This window comes from Sciurus carolinensis, chromosome 16 (assembly GCF_902686445.1).
Source record: "Sciurus carolinensis chromosome 16, mSciCar1.2, whole genome shotgun sequence".
In the NCBI taxonomy this organism is placed as follows: Eukaryota; Metazoa; Chordata; class Mammalia; order Rodentia; family Sciuridae; genus Sciurus; species Sciurus carolinensis.
In genome coordinates this window covers 65,272,402-65,288,764 of record NC_062228.1, presented here as the reverse complement: position 1 = coordinate 65,288,764, position 16,363 = coordinate 65,272,402, and the positions used below count along the sequence as shown (strand labels likewise).

Sequence of the window (16,363 nt, the reverse complement as noted above, 5' to 3'; positions counted from 1 at the left end):
CAAGTGGGGCATTTACACCTCAGATAGTAATGGCTACTCAGCACCAGCAGGGATGCAGACTGGGTTGATAGATTTGTCCAAGGTTTTCAAAGTTCCATTTTAACATTATGTAAAATCCTTTGATTTTACAATGTTGCCAGCTAAGCCACACCCAGGGCCTTTGGCATACTATGCAAGGACTCTACCATTGAGCTACATCTCCAACCCTCCAAAAAAATTTTTTTTTTTTTAATACACAAGTTAAATATTTTGAATTGCATCCAGCCTGGCAGCTGCCAGTTTTCAGCCTTTGGCCTAAAAAACTTCCAAACCATACAATTTAGAATTCAAGCCCTTCGGGATCCAGCCGCACATCCACTCCAACCTCCAGCTACTAGTAGATTTTAAATTCTCCAGAATAGCTGGACTTCGTTAGATACACCTTATCCTCTTCCTGGGATTATTTGCCCATGGCTTTACCTGGCAAGCCCTTGTTGCTTTATCCCACTGTTCAGGTCTCATGCGCCCTGCACGGAAGCTTTTCTAAGGCTCGTCCCAGTCTGGGAGGTGACTGCTCCATGCTCCCTCAGTCTGCAGTGACACTTCACTTCCAATTGACCTCTGAGCCCTGGAGCACTGGTATAGGCCTGTTTCATGGTAGGTCTGCAGCACTAGAATTTGGCAGCCACACGGGGTTGCTGCCTTCTTGTGGGTCACCTTAGACCTGCCCAGGCAGTGCCTCTCACCATGTCATCGTCAATTTCAGTATTAAAGTACCCAGAGATTGGAGTCCCAATTCTACCAAAAAGTGGCCAGGCATCCTCAGAGCTTCTTGGTTTTCCAGGACCCCAGGCTCCTCTTCTGACAAATGGGATGAATAAACGCACACTGCAGGACATACATCACACAGTCCTGAGAACCAAAATGGGAGTTGTGGAAGGATTGTTTTTGTGTAAGTACTGGGAATTGAACCCAGGGGTGCTTTGCCATTGAGCTACATCCCCATCCCTTTTTTTTTTTTTTTCCTCATCCCTTTTTATTTTTTGTTATGAGACAGGGTTGAACTTGAACTTGCCATTCTCCTGCCTCAGTCTCCCAAGTTGCTGGGATTACAGAAATGCACCACCATGCCTGGCCTGAAAGGGCTTTTGAAACCCCAAATCATGGTCCTGGAGAAGCAGGTGCTATGAGCGAGCTGTAAATGTGAGTCCACATGAGGCCATGATGTGCCTGACGGGAGTTCTCCAGTCTTCCTGGAGGGTGAGGGCTGTGTCCAACTCACCCATTCCCCAGCTTGGGACCTAGCAGACAGGAGGCTTCAGGAAATGGTGGCAAGTGAACAAAGGCTGAAGGTGCCCTGAAGGGCAGTCTGCAGCCCTGGTCAGCTCCTGAGGGGAGACTCTACCTGTTTTGCTAATTTCCATCTACCCAACCCATAGACCAATGCTGGGAATGTGGCCAAGCCTCAGCTAAAAAAAAGCCCAGCTAAAATGGTGTGAGGCAGAGGGTGCCTGGGACTCACAACCCTGAGGAAACCAACGTTCTCAGCCTTGCATTTTGCCAATGTTTAACGCCCACTCTCCCTGAGATTTGAGGACAAACTCCAACCACCATGTTGATAAGATTTATTGTTCTCTGCTCTGTACAAGCTGCGTCTGCCACCCCACCCCCCACCCCACAATCCAAGAGCACCCAGAAGCCCCTTTGTCCTCCCAACTCACTCAGTGCTGTCCAGCCAGATTTCAGGGGTGTGGGTGGGGGCAGTTCAGATCCATATCCACCAAAGAGCTCCCAGGGCAGAATGCTGCTGGGGGTGGCTGCTGAGGGTTATGAAAGAGGGTTGGACAGAGGGTTAGGTTCGGTGTCTGACAGAACGAGGGGAGGGTCAGAGGGCCAGGATGGGAGTGATTCAGTCTTGATTTGTAGGGCATGGGCCCTGAAGGAGGCTCAACCACCTGAAGTTCGGAAGGATGGGTGATAGTGAGGAATGGGGGACAGTCTGTTCAGCAGCCCCAGGAGCAGGGAGTCAAGAAGGGACATCTGATTGGAGTGGCAGATGGGAGCTCTGGGATCAGGCATCCTTCCCCAGGGCTCCTGCCCCTGGTCCAGGGCCCCCTAGGCCCTCCGCCTTGTGCACCAGACGGTGTTTCTTCAGGCCATAGGTGTTGGCAAAGCCCTCCCCACAAGAGGAGCAGCGGAAGGGCCTGCCACCCTGATGGGCCGCCAGGTGCTTACGGAAGTAGCCGGGATCCTTGAAGGCCTTGAGGCAAGCGGGACAGCGTAGCTCAGGTCGAGGGGGCTCGTGGGCGCGCTGATGGCGCAGCACAGAGCTCAAGTAGAAGAAGCCCTTGCCACAGTGCTCACAGCGGTAGGCCCGCTCCCCCAGGTGCAGCCGCTGATGCTCCAGCAGGTTGGAGCGGTAGCGGAAGGTCTTGCCACAGGCACCGCAGCGCTGGGGCCGAGCCACCGCGTGCAGCCGCCGGTGCTCCGCCAGACTAGAGGATTGTGCAAAGCGCTTGGCACACACGCCGCACTTGAAAGCCCGCTCTCCAGTGTGCACCACGCGGTGCTGCCGCAGGTACCAAGAGCGCAGGAAACCTCTGCCACACACACCACAGCGATAAGGCCGCTGCTCTGTGTGGCAGCGCTGGTGGCGCATCAGCAAGGCCGCCTCCCAGAAGCGCTTCCCACATACCGGGCAGCGGAAACCCCGCTTCTGCCGATGGCTGCGCCGGTGCAGGAGCAAGTCGTAGGCGCCAGCAAAGCTCTGGCCACAGAGGCCACAGCCCAGGGTCCGACGCACCAGGTGGACATACTTATGAGTCACTAGGCCCAGGAAATGCTTGAAGCTCTGGCCACATGTGGCACAGCTGAAGCGCTCAGGACCTGAAGTGGCACCTCCACCGGCCCCAGACACAGCAGCTCCGCTGGCGTCCTCGCCCCCGGACACTCCTGCCAGTGCTGCCACAGCCGCCCCGACTTCTCCCGCCAGCCCGTTGTCCAGCACACTGGCTGCATCAGTGCCGCTGGAGCCATCAGGGGGTTGGGGACCACCCGGTGTGGGTGCCAGCAGGCGTTCTGGGGCAGCCTGGTGGACCAGCTTGTGCCACATGAGGTTCTCAATGAAGCCAAAGGTCTTGCCGCAGGCGTCGCAGCCGTATGGCTTCTCTGACATGTGGGCTTCCTTGTGGCTCATGACGTGAAAGAGATCCGGGAAGTGTTCTCCGCAGTCTGAGCAGGCGTAGCTTAGCCCATCAGTTGGTCCGGCGGATGTGGCGGAAGCCCCAGGCCCGCAGGCTCCTGTGGCGCCCTGGGAGGTGGGGAGACCAGTGGCCCCAGCCAGGGCGCAGGGCAGCTGGAGCCGGTGCACCTGGCGGTGACGGGTAAGGCTCTGCGGGTAGCCGAAGACTTTGCCGCAGAGCTCACACTTGTAGGGTCGCTCACGGGTGTGCACCACATGGTGCTTGCTCAGGTGGAAGGATTCACGGAAGCGCTTCCCGCACACGGGACACTGGTGAGGCTTCTCTCCGGTGTGAATGCGCTCATGGCGCTTCAGGGTCTCCCGGCGCCCGAACCCGCGCCCGCAGATGCCACAGCAGAACGTCTTTCCGGGGACACCGGAGCCAGAGCTTCCAGCCGCGCTGGTCCCTGCCCCACCAAGCAACAGCGGATGGGCACCCAGGAGGGGGACTGGCACGGCGCCATATACCACTGCTGCTGCGGCGGCCGCCGCCTTTTCACTGTCTGTGGCGGGTGGGTCTGGGGGCAGGAGGTAGGGGCCAGGGGGAAAGGTGGGCGGGGGCTGTGGGACCGAGGCAGCCCCTTCCTTGGATGCCTCAGAGGCCGCAGGTGGGGCATGGGCAGCCTTGTGCCGAAGCAGGCTCTGCGGCGCTGAGTAGGACTTGCCGCACAGGTCGCAGGGGTACACTGGCCGAGGGCCCCCCGCTCCCGCTCCCGCGTGAGCCGCCTGGTGTTTAAGGAGGTAGGAGGCGTCACGGAAGGCCTTGCCGCAGATGCCGCAGGGTAGGCGCAGGAGGTCCGCGGAGTGCGTCTTCACGTGCCGCTTGAGGCTCTCCCTCCGGTTGAAGCTCTTGCTGCACACGGAGCAGGAGAAGGGCTTCTCGCCTGTATGGATGATCTGGTGCTGGTGAAGGTGGCTGGGCTTCTTGAAAACCTTCCAGCAGAGTGGGCAGGCAAATGGGCCCTCGCCACCGGCGGTGGTTGCAGGGGGCACACCAACGGCAGCAGGGGCGGTGTTCGCATCCCCGGAGGCGGCGGGCGCTGCAGGTGCGACCGGGGGGCCGGAGGACACCGTGGTGGGGACAGCAGCAGTTGCACTGGCTGTGGGCGCTGGGAGGCCCAGTTGAGGAAGTGGGGGTCCGGGCTGTGGTGGGCCCCCGGCAGCTGGTGGCACGTCCTTGTGGCAGCGGCGGTGGCGGATGAGGCTGGAGACGTGGTTGTACGTGCGGCCACAGACGCCGCATTCGTAAGGCCTCTCCCCCGAGTGTACCAGCATGTGCTGCACCAGGTGCGAGGACTGCTTAAAAGACTTCTGGCACACCCCGCAGGGAAAGCGCCGCTCCATCAGGTATTTCAGCCTTCGGAAGTAGCCTTTGTCGTCCTTGGTTGGGTCGCAGGCTGCCCCTGCAGCAGGTCCTGGTGGGGTCTGCGAGGGGGCTGGAAGCGGCCCTGGGGTTCCTGTAGGGGCACCCAGCCCAGGTGCCACCCCCGGTCCAGAAGCTGTCCCTCCTCGTTTCAGGTTTCCGAAGAGGTGCTGGTGTCCCGACAGATCGACAATGCCCCACTGTGGGGCAGGGAAGGCAGCGTCAAAGAGCGGAGGCGGGGGGGCCCCAAAAGCAGGTGGCAGGGGCGGATCCGGCTTCTTGGCTTGGGAAGAGGAGGAAGACGAGGAGGAGGAAGAAGAGGAGGACGAGGAGGACGACGAGGAGGAGGAGGAGGAGGAAGGGGCCTCCGCCTTGGGTTTGAAAGTAGACTGGGGTGGGTAGTCATACTGGGGTGGCGGGGGCTGGGGCGGAGGCTGGGGCAGGGGCCCCGGGGCACAGGGCAGGGCCGCCACAGCCTTGGCATGCTCCCCGTATAGTTCCATGGGCTCGAAGCGCTGGTGGTTGAGGAATTCCAAGAAGTCAAATGGGTAGCTCTGGAAATGGACCCCGTCCTCGCCCCCGATGCCGCTGCTCCCGCCACCCCCGGCGCTGCTGCCTGCCGGGTTTGCCTCCATTTCTGGCAGATGGGGAGAAAGGAGACCCTGTAAAGAGGAGGATGGGGGCTGAAGAAAGGGGCAGGTACCTTGCCAGCAAAAGGAGCTGTCATCACCCAGCCTCTTGTCCCCAGCTTTTCCTCTCACTGCACTAGCCCAGGACCTCCCAGCCCTTCACCTTCAGGCCCTCAATGCCCACCCTGTCCACTCCCTCCATCTCTCCAGCTAATTCCATCTCTCCCCAACTTTTCCAGGGTCCTCACATACCTCCCCGATCTCCAGATCCTCCCCCTCACCACCTGCAAGTCCATTCTCTCCTTCTCAGTCTAATTCCCCTGGTACTGGAGAAGACTCTGATCTCAGTTCTAAGACTCTCTGTCGCCTCTGGCTCCACTTCCTGTGCTCAGACCCCTCAGGATGTGCTTCTGTAAAATGAAGGTAACAGCAACTCTATCAGAGTGATCAAGATGGTGGCTCTTGGGCTGGGGATATAGCTCAGTTGGTGGAGTGCTTGCCTCGCAAGCACAAGGCCCTGGGTTCAAATCCCCGGCACCACCAAAAAAAAGATGGTGGCTCTGTAGGGAGAAACCAGGTTCAGATCTAAGCCCTGCTACTTTCTAGCTATGTGGTCATCTCCTCATCTCCAAAGGGGAGAGCAGCACAGCCCCAGTCACAGGGCTGTTACCATTCAGGGCTAGCATGCGGTAAAGGGCTACTGGCACTCTAAGCACCTCATGAATGAAAGGTATCACCATGTGCTGTTGCTGCTGCTGCTTCCAAGAGTAAAACAGGGAAGTCGGGAAAAGGCAAGAGAACTGGGAAGAGTTGGTACTGGGAAAGAGGGTGTTCCTGGAACTCAAGGTGGGAAGGAGTGTCTGCTTGCAAGGGTGCTGGGGTTTCTGGAAGACAGCCTGATATGACCCAACATGTCATGGGCCCTGGGCTTGGGAATACTTGGGGTCTGATGCCATCTGTTGGGGTTCACACTTTCTCCACGTTTGAAACAGGATTAAAAGTCCTCAACTCAGGGGGATTGAAGAAGGGTGACATAGCACATAATGGAACCATCTGTCCTTTGAGCTGTGCACACCACCAGATGACACCATACACCTGGGGGAGCCTGAGCCCCTGCCCTGACCCCTCTCTGCAGGCAGGTACTCCCAGCACCTCTCATCCCAGACTACAGCTGTCCCCGTCTGAACACTGTTGCCGCAGCACTGTCTCCTGCCGTTGCTCTCCCAGTTCTTAGGGCCCACCCAGATCTTGAGCCAATAGAAGCAGTGCCTGTGGGGTCTGCTGCATGCCCATCACCCCTACCCCTGGGCCCTGGCTCAGTCCCCAGCCCACCTTAGGAATCCCCAGGGCCTCCCAAGACACAGATCTTTCATCCTTTGTCAGCATGGCAGGCTCTCTCCTGCCACAGATGGAAGGTGAGTGTCTCCTCTGCCCTACCCACCCCAGCGCTAGATATTTTCATCTTCAGCTCTGAGTGTCCTTGTTTTTGGACAAGGCTTGACATCCCATGCCCTTCACACCACCTCCATTTAATCCCTCTCCAGAAGGAGCAAAGGTATGGCAATTGGCAGACTGAAGGTGGAACGTAGGTCGGGCCCCCAGAGGTTGGGAGAAAGCACCCAGTGCAGGATGCTGGGACCAGGGCAGCAATTTGGAGTGGTGGGGAGGCGGACACTACCCTGGCTCACCTCCACCGAGGCACCTGTTACCAACAGCTGTGGCCAACTGGCATTTCCATAGGCTGCCCACCTTCCTAAGCACATTACCTGTTAACTCACCGAATCCCCACCACAACCGAGACAGGAACACCTGTTCCCTTCATTGGAAAGGTGTGAAAACAGAGGCACAAAGAGGCCAAGTGACTTGCTCAAGGTCACAGAGCAACAGTCTGTAATGAAGCAACTGGTTTGGGCAGCCAGAAGAGCACCCCATCTCCACTACCAAGCCCCATGGGAGTGTTTTCCCAGGGGCTGTGTTTTGGGAGTGGAGGCAGGAGTCTTATTCCCACCTCCCTCTCGGTATGAGGGAGGGTTACACAAGGAACCTGGTAAGAGGGGGTGGTGGCCACTATCTCAAAAAAAAAAACAAAACATCAGCATGGATTTTCCTTCTGCCTGGAATGTTCTTCCTCAGATTTCAACAAGGTGCCCTCCTGAGCTTCCTTCTGGTCTGCATTCCCAAGCCATCATCCCACTGTTCTTTACGTCACAGTTATTGCCACTGGCTTATTAAGTATTCCTTGCTGTGTGTTTACTGTCTGCTCTCACTGAGAGAGAAAAGACTTGGCCTGTCTTGTTCCCCAATGGGACCCCAGGACCTAGCACAGTACCTGTGTGGACACTGTGTCACTACCTGACAAGTATTTGCTGATATGTAGAATAAACACCTTCCTTAATCTCCAATGGCTCCAGGAAGAAATCACAAGGGAAATTTGAAAATGCTTTTTGCAGGGAATGAAAACATAACAACATACCAACGCTGAAGAAACACAATATAGTGTGCAGAGGGAAACTGATGGCTGCGAATGCCTGTTTTGATAAAGATCAGTGGGATGAGCAAATGTACAAGACCAGGCTGACTACCACACCCGCAGGAAGCAGACACGTGCAGAGATGGAGCTATCGAGCAGTGAATCCCAGAAGATGGGCTCTGGAAACAGTGCTGTGGCGTGGAGGGCAAGTGCGGCAGATGCTGAGCGGGTGCATGAATGGGGAGAGAACAGGTCAGTCTCAAGAGCACGTCCACTGAGAAAGAAGGTACTTCCTCCTTCAGAGGACTCAAGTCTACATTGTCTTTCTATGGGGAAGAGTGTCACAGAGGGCTTTAGGTAGAGAGGCATTCTGGGAGAGATGTCCCACAGTGAAGGTAGTGAGAGTTGTAACTGCTCACATCTACTTTTGGACAGTTTAATAGGTACCATGCCCTTGGGGCCTCACAACAGTCTCAAGCCATTCTTGGTCCCATTTGGTAAGTGGGGAAACTGAGGAGCCAAGTTATTCCCCCAGGGTCACATGGCCAATAAGAAGGAAATCAGCTACTTGATTCTGGTTGTTTCTGATGCCAGGAAATGTGAGTTATTCAGTTGCAACAAAGCTGCTCGGGATGAAATTCCAGTCTGTCGGAATCATAACAGTGATGCAGAATGGTATGGAACCCTGGACAAGAGCCTCTTACCGGTCAAGTGCTCTTCTAAACCCTCTTCCCAGGCACCTTATGAAACAAGTTCAATTACTTTGGGTTTTTTTTTCTTCCAGTACTGGGAAATGAACCCAGGGTAACTCTACCACTAAACTACATCCCCATCCCCCACTACCACTTCCACTTTTAAAGTCTGAGACAGAGTCTCACTAAGTTGCCCTGGTTGGCCTTGAATTTGGGATCCTCCTGCCTCGTCCTCCAGAGTTGCTGGGATTACAAGTGTGCACCACCATGCCCAGGCTACACATATTGACTCCGAAATACAGAAGTAGTAACTGAGGGCCCAAGAGGTAAATGAATCTCCCAACATCACACAGCAGGTGGTGGTGGGGTTCCAGATTCTATGCTCTGATCCCCTACAATATGCTTTCAGTATTCCATCTTCCAAGACAAAGGTGAAACCCCCATTCCACCATATACTGCAGACAGGCTTTGCCTCACCCACCTCCCTGCCACCTAATCCCAAATCTTGTGGGTTGACCCAATCCATGGTAAGCCTCTGGCATTTGCTGAATTCTGCTGTTTGTTGACTCATGAGACTTGTCTCAACTTCACCACAAACTCAGAAGCATTACTATTCCCATTTAGACAGGACTAGAGTCAAACCACGACCTTCTGATCAAAACCCTGCAGTGCTGCCACTCACTCAGAGCACAACTCGAAGTCCTTAGGATGACCTGGATGGCCTCCGTGGCCCCCACAGGTCCCCACACACACCAGCGTGTCTGCTCCACTCCTGCCCACTGCTGCCTTGCCTGGAGTGCCCACCTTGTCACTCCCTCACCTCCTTCCTGTCTGCTCCACTGTTGTCTTCTCAAACTGGCTCTTGGTGACCACTGTCGCCTGTGGCCAGGCCCACATCCTGATCTCCCCACACTGCTTCACTTCTCCCAGTGCCACTCACCATCACCTAATGCTCCATTCTGCTACCCTGCCTTGATTTGCTGGTCTCCCTCTCCAGACAGAAGTGGCTTTTATTTTGTTTTTTGGTGTTTTATTTTTGTTTTTTTTCAGTAATGGGAATTGAACCCACAGCCTTGAGCATGTAAGGCAAGTATTCTACCACTGAGCTACAACCCTAACCTTTTATTAAAAAAACTGTTTTTGTTTTGAGACAGAATCTGGCTAAGTTGCCCAGGGTGGCCTCAAACTTAAAATCTTCCTGCCTCAGCCTTCCAAGTAGTTGGAATCATAGGCAAGCACCACTGCACCTGCCAGAAGTAAAATAAATAAATAAATAAATAAATAAATAAATAAATAAATAATAAAATAAAATTTGGTGGAGGGGAGGTACTGGGAAATGAACCTTGGGTTGCTTTACCACTGAGCTACACCCCCAGTCCTTTTAAATTTTTAAGAAAGGTTCTCACCAAGTTGCTTAGAACCTCACTAAGTTCTGAAGCTGGCCTTGAATTAGCAATCCTCCTGCCTCAGCTTCCTGAGTCACTGGGATTATAGGCATGTGCCACGAAACACAGCTCAGAAGCAATATTTTTACATTTTGTTCACTACCCTGTTCTCAGGACCTACAAGAGTGCCTGGCGTGGTAAGTATTCATTGATTAAATGAATGAACAAGGAGAAGAGAGAAAGTGATTTGCTTGAAGATTTGAGCCCCAAGTAGGAATTCAGGGCTCACCGTCTTAATCATTTGCTCCTGGGGAGAGATTGTTAAAAGTAACCTGCTGGTGGATCACAGTTGTCCAAAGAAGTGGAGTTCTAACTTTTTATCCTATGGCTTATTGGAGGGTGAGGGAATCTTGGGTGAGGCCTTCATGATACCCCAGCCCTCTAACTCTGTCCCCTTAGCCCACTGTATGACTTCACATTCATGTGCATTTTGATTTTTAGTTGTCTGCCCTCTCGACAGCATATCCACTCCGCATGGACTGGGATTTTTGCCTGTTTTGTTCTTGTGGCATTCCTAGGGTGAAGCAGGCACTCATGAAACAGCTGCCAAATGAGTGTGTTGAATGAACAAGTAAATGATCAGCCTTCAGGGCTTGGGCCAAAGGATGTAACCCAAGGCTCTCTGCCTTCAGCTTTCCTTCCTCTCATGCTTCCCCTCAATTCTACTGCTCCACCCTCACCAGCCTCCTCTGCTGCTGGTCTACCATGCATGCACATGCTGTTCCCCCTGGCTGTTCACCAAGACCTTTGCCTGGCTAAGTTACCTCTCATGTTTCAAGTTTCACCTCTGAAGTAGCTTAGGAGCCTCTAGGAGAACCGCCTTTATACGGCTTATTTGTTTTCTTGTTTCTGATCTGCCTCAATTAAACTGTAAAACTTCATAAGATGAAAGACCATCTGCACCTTTCTCCTTCCCAGCTATATGCCCTGGACCGGGAAGAGTGAATATTCATTCCATGAACAACAAACTTCTACATTAAGAGGTGTGTCATACCCTGGTGGAGCCAGGGAACCTTCTCGAGGAAGTTCAGGACTGGGTCAGCTGAGCTGGCTGCAAGTGATGACAGAATTGGCTAATGCTAGGGGAAAGGGAGTATGCTAAGAAAGTTCCACTGCCGGGCTCTGTTCTAGAACAGAAGTACTGAAGGCAAAGAAGGCCAGAATCAGGGCCTGGCCCTAACCGACAGGTTTTCCTGCGGAGGGAGGGAAGGTGTGGGTATTAACGGGGAACGCTAGAGGGAGCTGTTCGTTGAGGGGTGTGTTTGAAAGGGATATTCTTGAGCGGTATTACTGAGGGCTGCACGGGTAAAAGGCATTTTGATCAGAATAGAAAGCATTTTTACAACAAAAGGGGCGCTGGGACTGGAATGTATGTGATCAGCGTTAGTGGGGGCCAGTTGCGTCGCGAAGCACGAATGCAGCCCTCCCGGGGGCAGTCCTTTAGAAGTCACTAACAGAGGGTTCACGAGCCGCTGCACTACAAGAGGAGCAATGCTGGTGGCATCGGTGGACTGCCCTGCAAGAGGCAATGACGGTGGACTATGTGAAAGAGATCCTACGAAGGCGCATCGGTGGGGGGCCTGGCAATTGAGGGGACCGTCACGAATGAAGGTCCTCCGGCAGCCGTCCGAGCTGGGGCGTTCATGCGGGGCACATCTGGAGCGGTCTTTTGGAGAGCAGTGGGGGGGGGGGCCTGGCTAGCGCCCGGCGGAGAAGCACTGACGTTCTGGGGGGCGTCCTGAGGACCGCTGCAGGCCAGGGCGGGGCCCCCCGCCCCCGCCGCCCCGGGACCTCGGGCCGCGCGCCCGTCACTCACCGGCGCCGGGGTCTCCGCCGGGAGGAGGCCGAGGAGGCGGAGGAGGCGCCGCCGCTCCGGGGAGACCCGAGGGCCCGACCGGAAGTGCCGCCCCCTCCCCCTCCCCGGCAGCCCCGCGCCGCCCGCCCGGAAGCGGAAGTCGCGCCCGTTCCTGAGGCGCCGGCGTGGAGGACGGAAAGAGGCAGCGGCGGCGGCGGCGCAGGGAGGGGCAGTGCGCCTGCGCACTGTTGGGGTGATGCGGGCGGGGGAAGGCCTAGGCAGCTTCCGGTGGGCCAGCGGAACCAGGTGCGCCTGCGCCCGGTGTGCCCGCTTCTTCCTTGGGCACCGCCCACGTACTGCGGACATCCGGTTAAGGCACACCCTGAGTTCCGGTCCCACGCTTGGGCCCCGCCCCCGGGCTCTGAGCCACGCCCCTCTCGTCGCACTCTTTCATAGGCTCCACCCCCGACCCCCAAACCTATACCCTTCGCCCCCACCTCCACCAAATTTCTCCATTCTTTCCTTCTCTCCAAGCCTCTCTCTGGAGATCCCCTCCCTGGTCCAAGCAACGCCCTCAGCCACGCCCCTTCCAAGCTCCGACCCCACTTAAGCTGTACCCGCCCCTTGAATTAAATCCTGTCCTTCTGCCACAGCTGCAGGACCCTCATAACTTGACTACAGTGGTTATGCCTCGCACCTAAAGCATCTCCTTGAACCAGTGGTTCGCAGGCAGTAAGAGTCAGCGTCCAGCTCCTTGCCCCAAACCTACTGAATGGAAGAAACCTGTGTGGTAGGGCCTAGCTTCTGTGTTTTAAAATATCCTCCAGGAGGGTCTCCTGTAGCTCAACCACAGCTTTACCACACTTGACACTGCTCCCCTCGTGTATCTCCACAAGCCTCCTCCCAACTCAGCCCTACCTCAAGCGGCGAGGCCCAGATCTACTCAGCTCCCCCCCGCTGTTCCCCCTCGCTCGGGTACCTCCTTCCCGCCAGTCATGCCCACCCTTCAGCACTTTCTAACAGAGAAGTCCTACTTCTAATACTCTGTCTTTCCAAAGCTCTTTCCAGCCCCATCCCTCAGGGAGACTCTCGCCCATTCCCTCGAAGTCATTCTTCGGCCCACCTTAACGGCTTTAAACCCCCACCCCCAGCCTTCGCACCTTCCAAGCCCCGCCCTAATCTCCACTAACTGACGAATAAGGCTTGCATGGCGGCCAAGCGCGCCCCGCCAGGCCAACCTTTCTTTTGATAAACTACCGAAATTCAGCCCTCTCGCCTTCAACTTCTTAATATTTTTTTTCCTTTTTTCTTTTTCGGTGCTGGAGGTTGAACCCAGGACCTTGCATATGCAATGCACTGAGTGGATGTACCACTGAATTACATCCAATCTTCAACTCAGTTTTTCATTCAAAACTGCGGGTCCAAGAGGTGGGGCATACGTGTCAACATAATTTCAGGGAATTTGGCGGGGATGGGGGGAGCCTAGAGTCACGTTTGCATAGAAGGGTCAATGGCTCACTTAGACTGGCTTTTTATTGGTAGCACTTTGGGGTCTGGTGGAAATGGGAGAGGAGCAAAGGCTTCTTCAGAGCCATTCTTTGGCGCCATGCTAACAAGGCATGTGATGTGGGTTATTTGGAATCCCACGCACTTCTGTCAAGGCGGTGCAGTCGCTGAACACTGCAATGGAGAAGAGGCATCATCATGGAATACACACATGAAGCCAGTAGGCAGGGATTTATTTCCACAGCCCCTGCCTCCCGGGACCTGTTAGTCTGCGGGAAGGTGCCACAAGGCAGCAGGACCTGGAGGTGTAAGTCCCTACCCTCGACCCCCTCCCACGACAGGAAGGTCACCAGAAGCGAGGGTGTCCTGGCCTGTTTGCCCAGGCCCGGTGCCAGCTGAGTTCCTGGCTGTAAGCCGGGACCAGGAAGCTGAGGCCGAGGGTGCGGGTCAGGCGGGCTCCTTCCCCTCGGGGCCCTCCTCGCGCACACCCGCTGTGGTCAGTATGCCTTCTTCGTCCCAGGGCGGCTCCGGCCTTGGATCCGGGGGACACAGGGGCACCCCCATGGCCTCCGGGTGCTTGCGTTTGGAATGGCGCCGCAGCGTGTTGGCCTCGGTGAAGCGCAGCCGGCACACTGGGCACTGGTATGGGCGCTCGCCCGAGTGCACGCGGTGGTGGTGCGCCAGCTCGCCCGCCTCGCGGAAGCGGCGTGGGCACAGCTGGCAGCGGAAGGGTCGCAGGCCCGCATGGATGTTGCAGTGCCGTCGCAGGTGGCTGGACCGCTTGAAGGTCTTGCCGCAATCCTTGCACTCATGTGGCTTCAGCTCCGAGTGTGAGATGCTGTGGCGCTCCAGGTCGGAGAGGTAGGGGAAGGCCCGCAGGCACACAGGGCAGAAGTGTGGGGCCCTTCTGGAGACAGAGCCTTGGGGCCCACCTGCAGCCGACCTTTCCGAGACTGTATAGGGCACACCCTGATCATCGATCAACAGGAGGTCGCTGCCACCACCACTGCCCACCTGCGAGGTCAGCCCCTGCGCCAGCGGGGGCTCCTGCCCTGACTTGGGGGGGCGGCCCCGCTTGCGAGGGAAGGAGGCCTTGAGGGTCCGATTTGAGGAGGCGGCTCCCCCGGGAGGTCTGCCTCGGCGGCCCCGGGGAACAGGAGGAAGTAAGGTCAGAGGTTTCTCTTCCTCCCCAGGCAAAGTCGAAGGCAACGGGTCTGGGCTGGGGGTGTCCATTGAGCAGTGAGGGGCTTGGGTCTGGGCACTGGAGCCGGCTAAGAGGAGAGAGGGGCATTGTCAGTGTGGGGAGGGCCTCCAGCACCCCTGTGTACCCCAACATGTCACCCATCCCTCTCTCCAAGTCTCTTAACCTGAGTATGATTGACTTCGACCAGACAATTATAGCCATGCTGGTGGGTAAAACAGCAAGATAATTTTGTACTCGCTGCCCTGAGTCCCACAAATGTCCCTCCTGCCCTACAATCCTTCCCCTTGACCCGGGAATTCAAGATCAACATGAGCTAAATAAAGAAAAATAAGAGTTCAACTGAGTGCAGGTCTCAAAATAGCCCATCAATTTCTGGAGCCATAGAGGTCTCAGAAATGTCCTTCCTGATTGGCAGAAGAGGGGATCGGGTTCGGGTTCGGGACTGAAAGAAAGGAATCAGTCCTAGGCAAAGTCTGGCCCTAATTCGTGCACGAGGAAACATACCCACGTTGCTAAGTCTGGCCTTTGGAGTCAGACATCCCGAGTTCAAATTCCGAGTCTGTCACTTCCTCTAAGTGTGGCCTTGGGCAAGGTGTTCACTTCTCTGAGCTCAATTAAGTCTTTCACAAAAGGGATTCAGTTCTACTTGCTTGCCCAGACATGCCATGAGGATAATAACGCTTGAATGGTTCATACACAGAAGAGCCCTCATGAGCATCATGAGCAGCTAAGTCTTCCACCAATCTTGTGATTGAGGATGCACCTTTCCCATTTTGCAACGGGCAACAGGTACAAGAAAGCCCAGTTCCTTCTGATAGCTAGTGCAGGGGAACACCTCCAACCCAGTATTGCTCAGGGAATGAGAAGAAATAGACCCAAGGAGATAGAGGATAGCATGAAGTCTCATGCCCAGGTCTGAATACCCATAGTAAGCAAGTGATTGTCTTCTCTGTACCAGTTTCCCCCTCTGTAAAATGGATACATCTGGTTTGTGGGAGAGTCACGCGTAATATGGAAGGAGTTTTAAAATGTCCCTAACCTACTGGTACACAGTAAAACTACAACCACCATCACCATCTTCCCAGAGCCAACTAGAACGCGGGAGCATGGGATGGGGTGTAACTAGAGAAGCAGCACGAGTGCTCCGCGTCCCCGTTTAGACTTTTGTTGGTTTTTTTGTTGTTGTTGTTTATATGGTCAGAAGATGGAACCCAGGGCCTTGAGCATGCTAGGCAAGTCCTCTACCACCCGCAGCCCCCCACCCCCTTTTAATGGACACACGGCCTGAAGTCCAAAGAGCGGCAACTGTTCCACGACCAGATGGTTCGCTCCCGTGGGGAATCCTGGACCGGGAGGTAGACCTCAGGAACACAGGGGAGGAAATCACCTGGTCCCTCGACCCTCCCCAACCCCCATTCCTTGCGGGCGCGCGCCCGTCGGGCCGGAGCGGCGGTGCCCGCGCGCGGGGCGGGCCCTGCGGGGGCGGCGGCCAATGAGCGGCGCGGGGGCCGCAGGCAGCGAGAGCTGCCAGGAGGGGGTCTGCGCGCGCGAGCCCGGCGGCTCCGCGGGGCGCGAGGTCGGCGCGCGCAGGGGCGAGCGCGGGAGCAGGTGCTGGGGCGCGCTCCGGCGCGCGCCCGGCCACCTCTCCCCCCTCCCCCCTCCCGGGCCCCCCGCCTCCCGGGTACCTCATTTGCATGCCGCCTGGGCTCGCGTGTGTGCACGCGCGCGGGGGGCGACGGGCCGGCGCGTGGGAAGGGGCGGGGGCGAGGGGGCCCTGCCCCTCGGCGGCGGCGGGGCGGGGGCGATGGCGCGAGGGCCGGCCCCGCCCATCGGAGCGGACGCCAGCGGCCCCTCCCCCCGCCGCCCGCGCCCGCGGGGAACAAAGGGGACTCGCTGGGTCCTAAGGACCGGTCACGTCCGTGAAGGCAGAGGCGCACCAGTCGCCTTATTTGCCCAAGTGGGAAATAGCCCATCACCACATCCCCGACCACATCGAAATGCCTTTCCACCCACAAAGCACCCAACCGGGTGATCCAATC

The 16,363-nt window shown here is 56.4% G+C and overlaps 2 protein-coding genes across 4 annotated transcripts; both read right to left on the bottom strand.

Annotated features, from left to right (window-relative positions):
• Positions 1–1,592: 1,592 nt before the first annotated feature.
• Znf865 (zinc finger protein 865) lies at positions 1,593–12,001 on the bottom strand. Of its 3 annotated transcripts, XM_047529492.1 has the most exons (3): positions 11,636–11,716; positions 5,494–5,622; positions 1,593–5,245 (listed from the first exon to the last, which is right to left on the bottom strand). In XM_047529492.1, the coding sequence occupies exons 2-3, from the start codon at positions 5,506–5,508 to the stop codon at positions 2,051–2,053; spliced, it is 3,210 nt and encodes a 1,069-aa protein (XP_047385448.1). In that variant the 5' UTR covers positions 5,509–5,622; positions 11,636–11,716; the 3' UTR covers positions 1,593–2,050. The 3 variants fall into 3 exon arrangements, with proteins under 3 accessions (XP_047385448.1, XP_047385447.1, XP_047385450.1); XM_047529491.1 differs by lacking the exon at positions 5,494–5,622 and having other exon boundaries at positions 11,636–12,001; XM_047529494.1 differs by lacking the exon at positions 11,636–11,716 and having other exon boundaries at positions 5,465–7,187.
• A 1,118-nt stretch (positions 12,002–13,119) lies between these two features.
• Positions 13,120–16,306, bottom strand: Znf524 (zinc finger protein 524). The gene is made up of 2 exons (XM_047528707.1): positions 16,010–16,306; positions 13,120–14,391 (listed from the first exon to the last, which is right to left on the bottom strand). Exon 2 carries the CDS (start codon positions 14,351–14,353, stop codon positions 13,568–13,570), a length of 786 nt encoding a protein of 261 aa, XP_047384663.1. The 5' UTR covers positions 14,354–14,391; positions 16,010–16,306; the 3' UTR covers positions 13,120–13,567.
• Between the last annotated feature and the right edge of the window lie 57 nt (positions 16,307–16,363).

Excerpts from the sequence above, each read along its gene's own strand:
- Znf524 (XM_047528707.1), bottom strand. The coding sequence starts at position 14,353 with ATGGACACCCCCAGCCCAGACCCGTTGCCTTCGACTTTGCCTGGGGAG.
- Znf865 (XM_047529491.1), bottom strand. The coding sequence starts at position 11,980 with ATGTCCGCAGTACGTGGGCGGTGCCCAAGGAAGAAGCGGGCACACCGG. Across the intron at positions 5,246-11,635 it reads CGGCGGAGACCCCGGCGCCG|GGTCTCCTTTCTCCCCATCT; the intron begins GTGAGTGACGGG and ends TCCTCTTTACAG.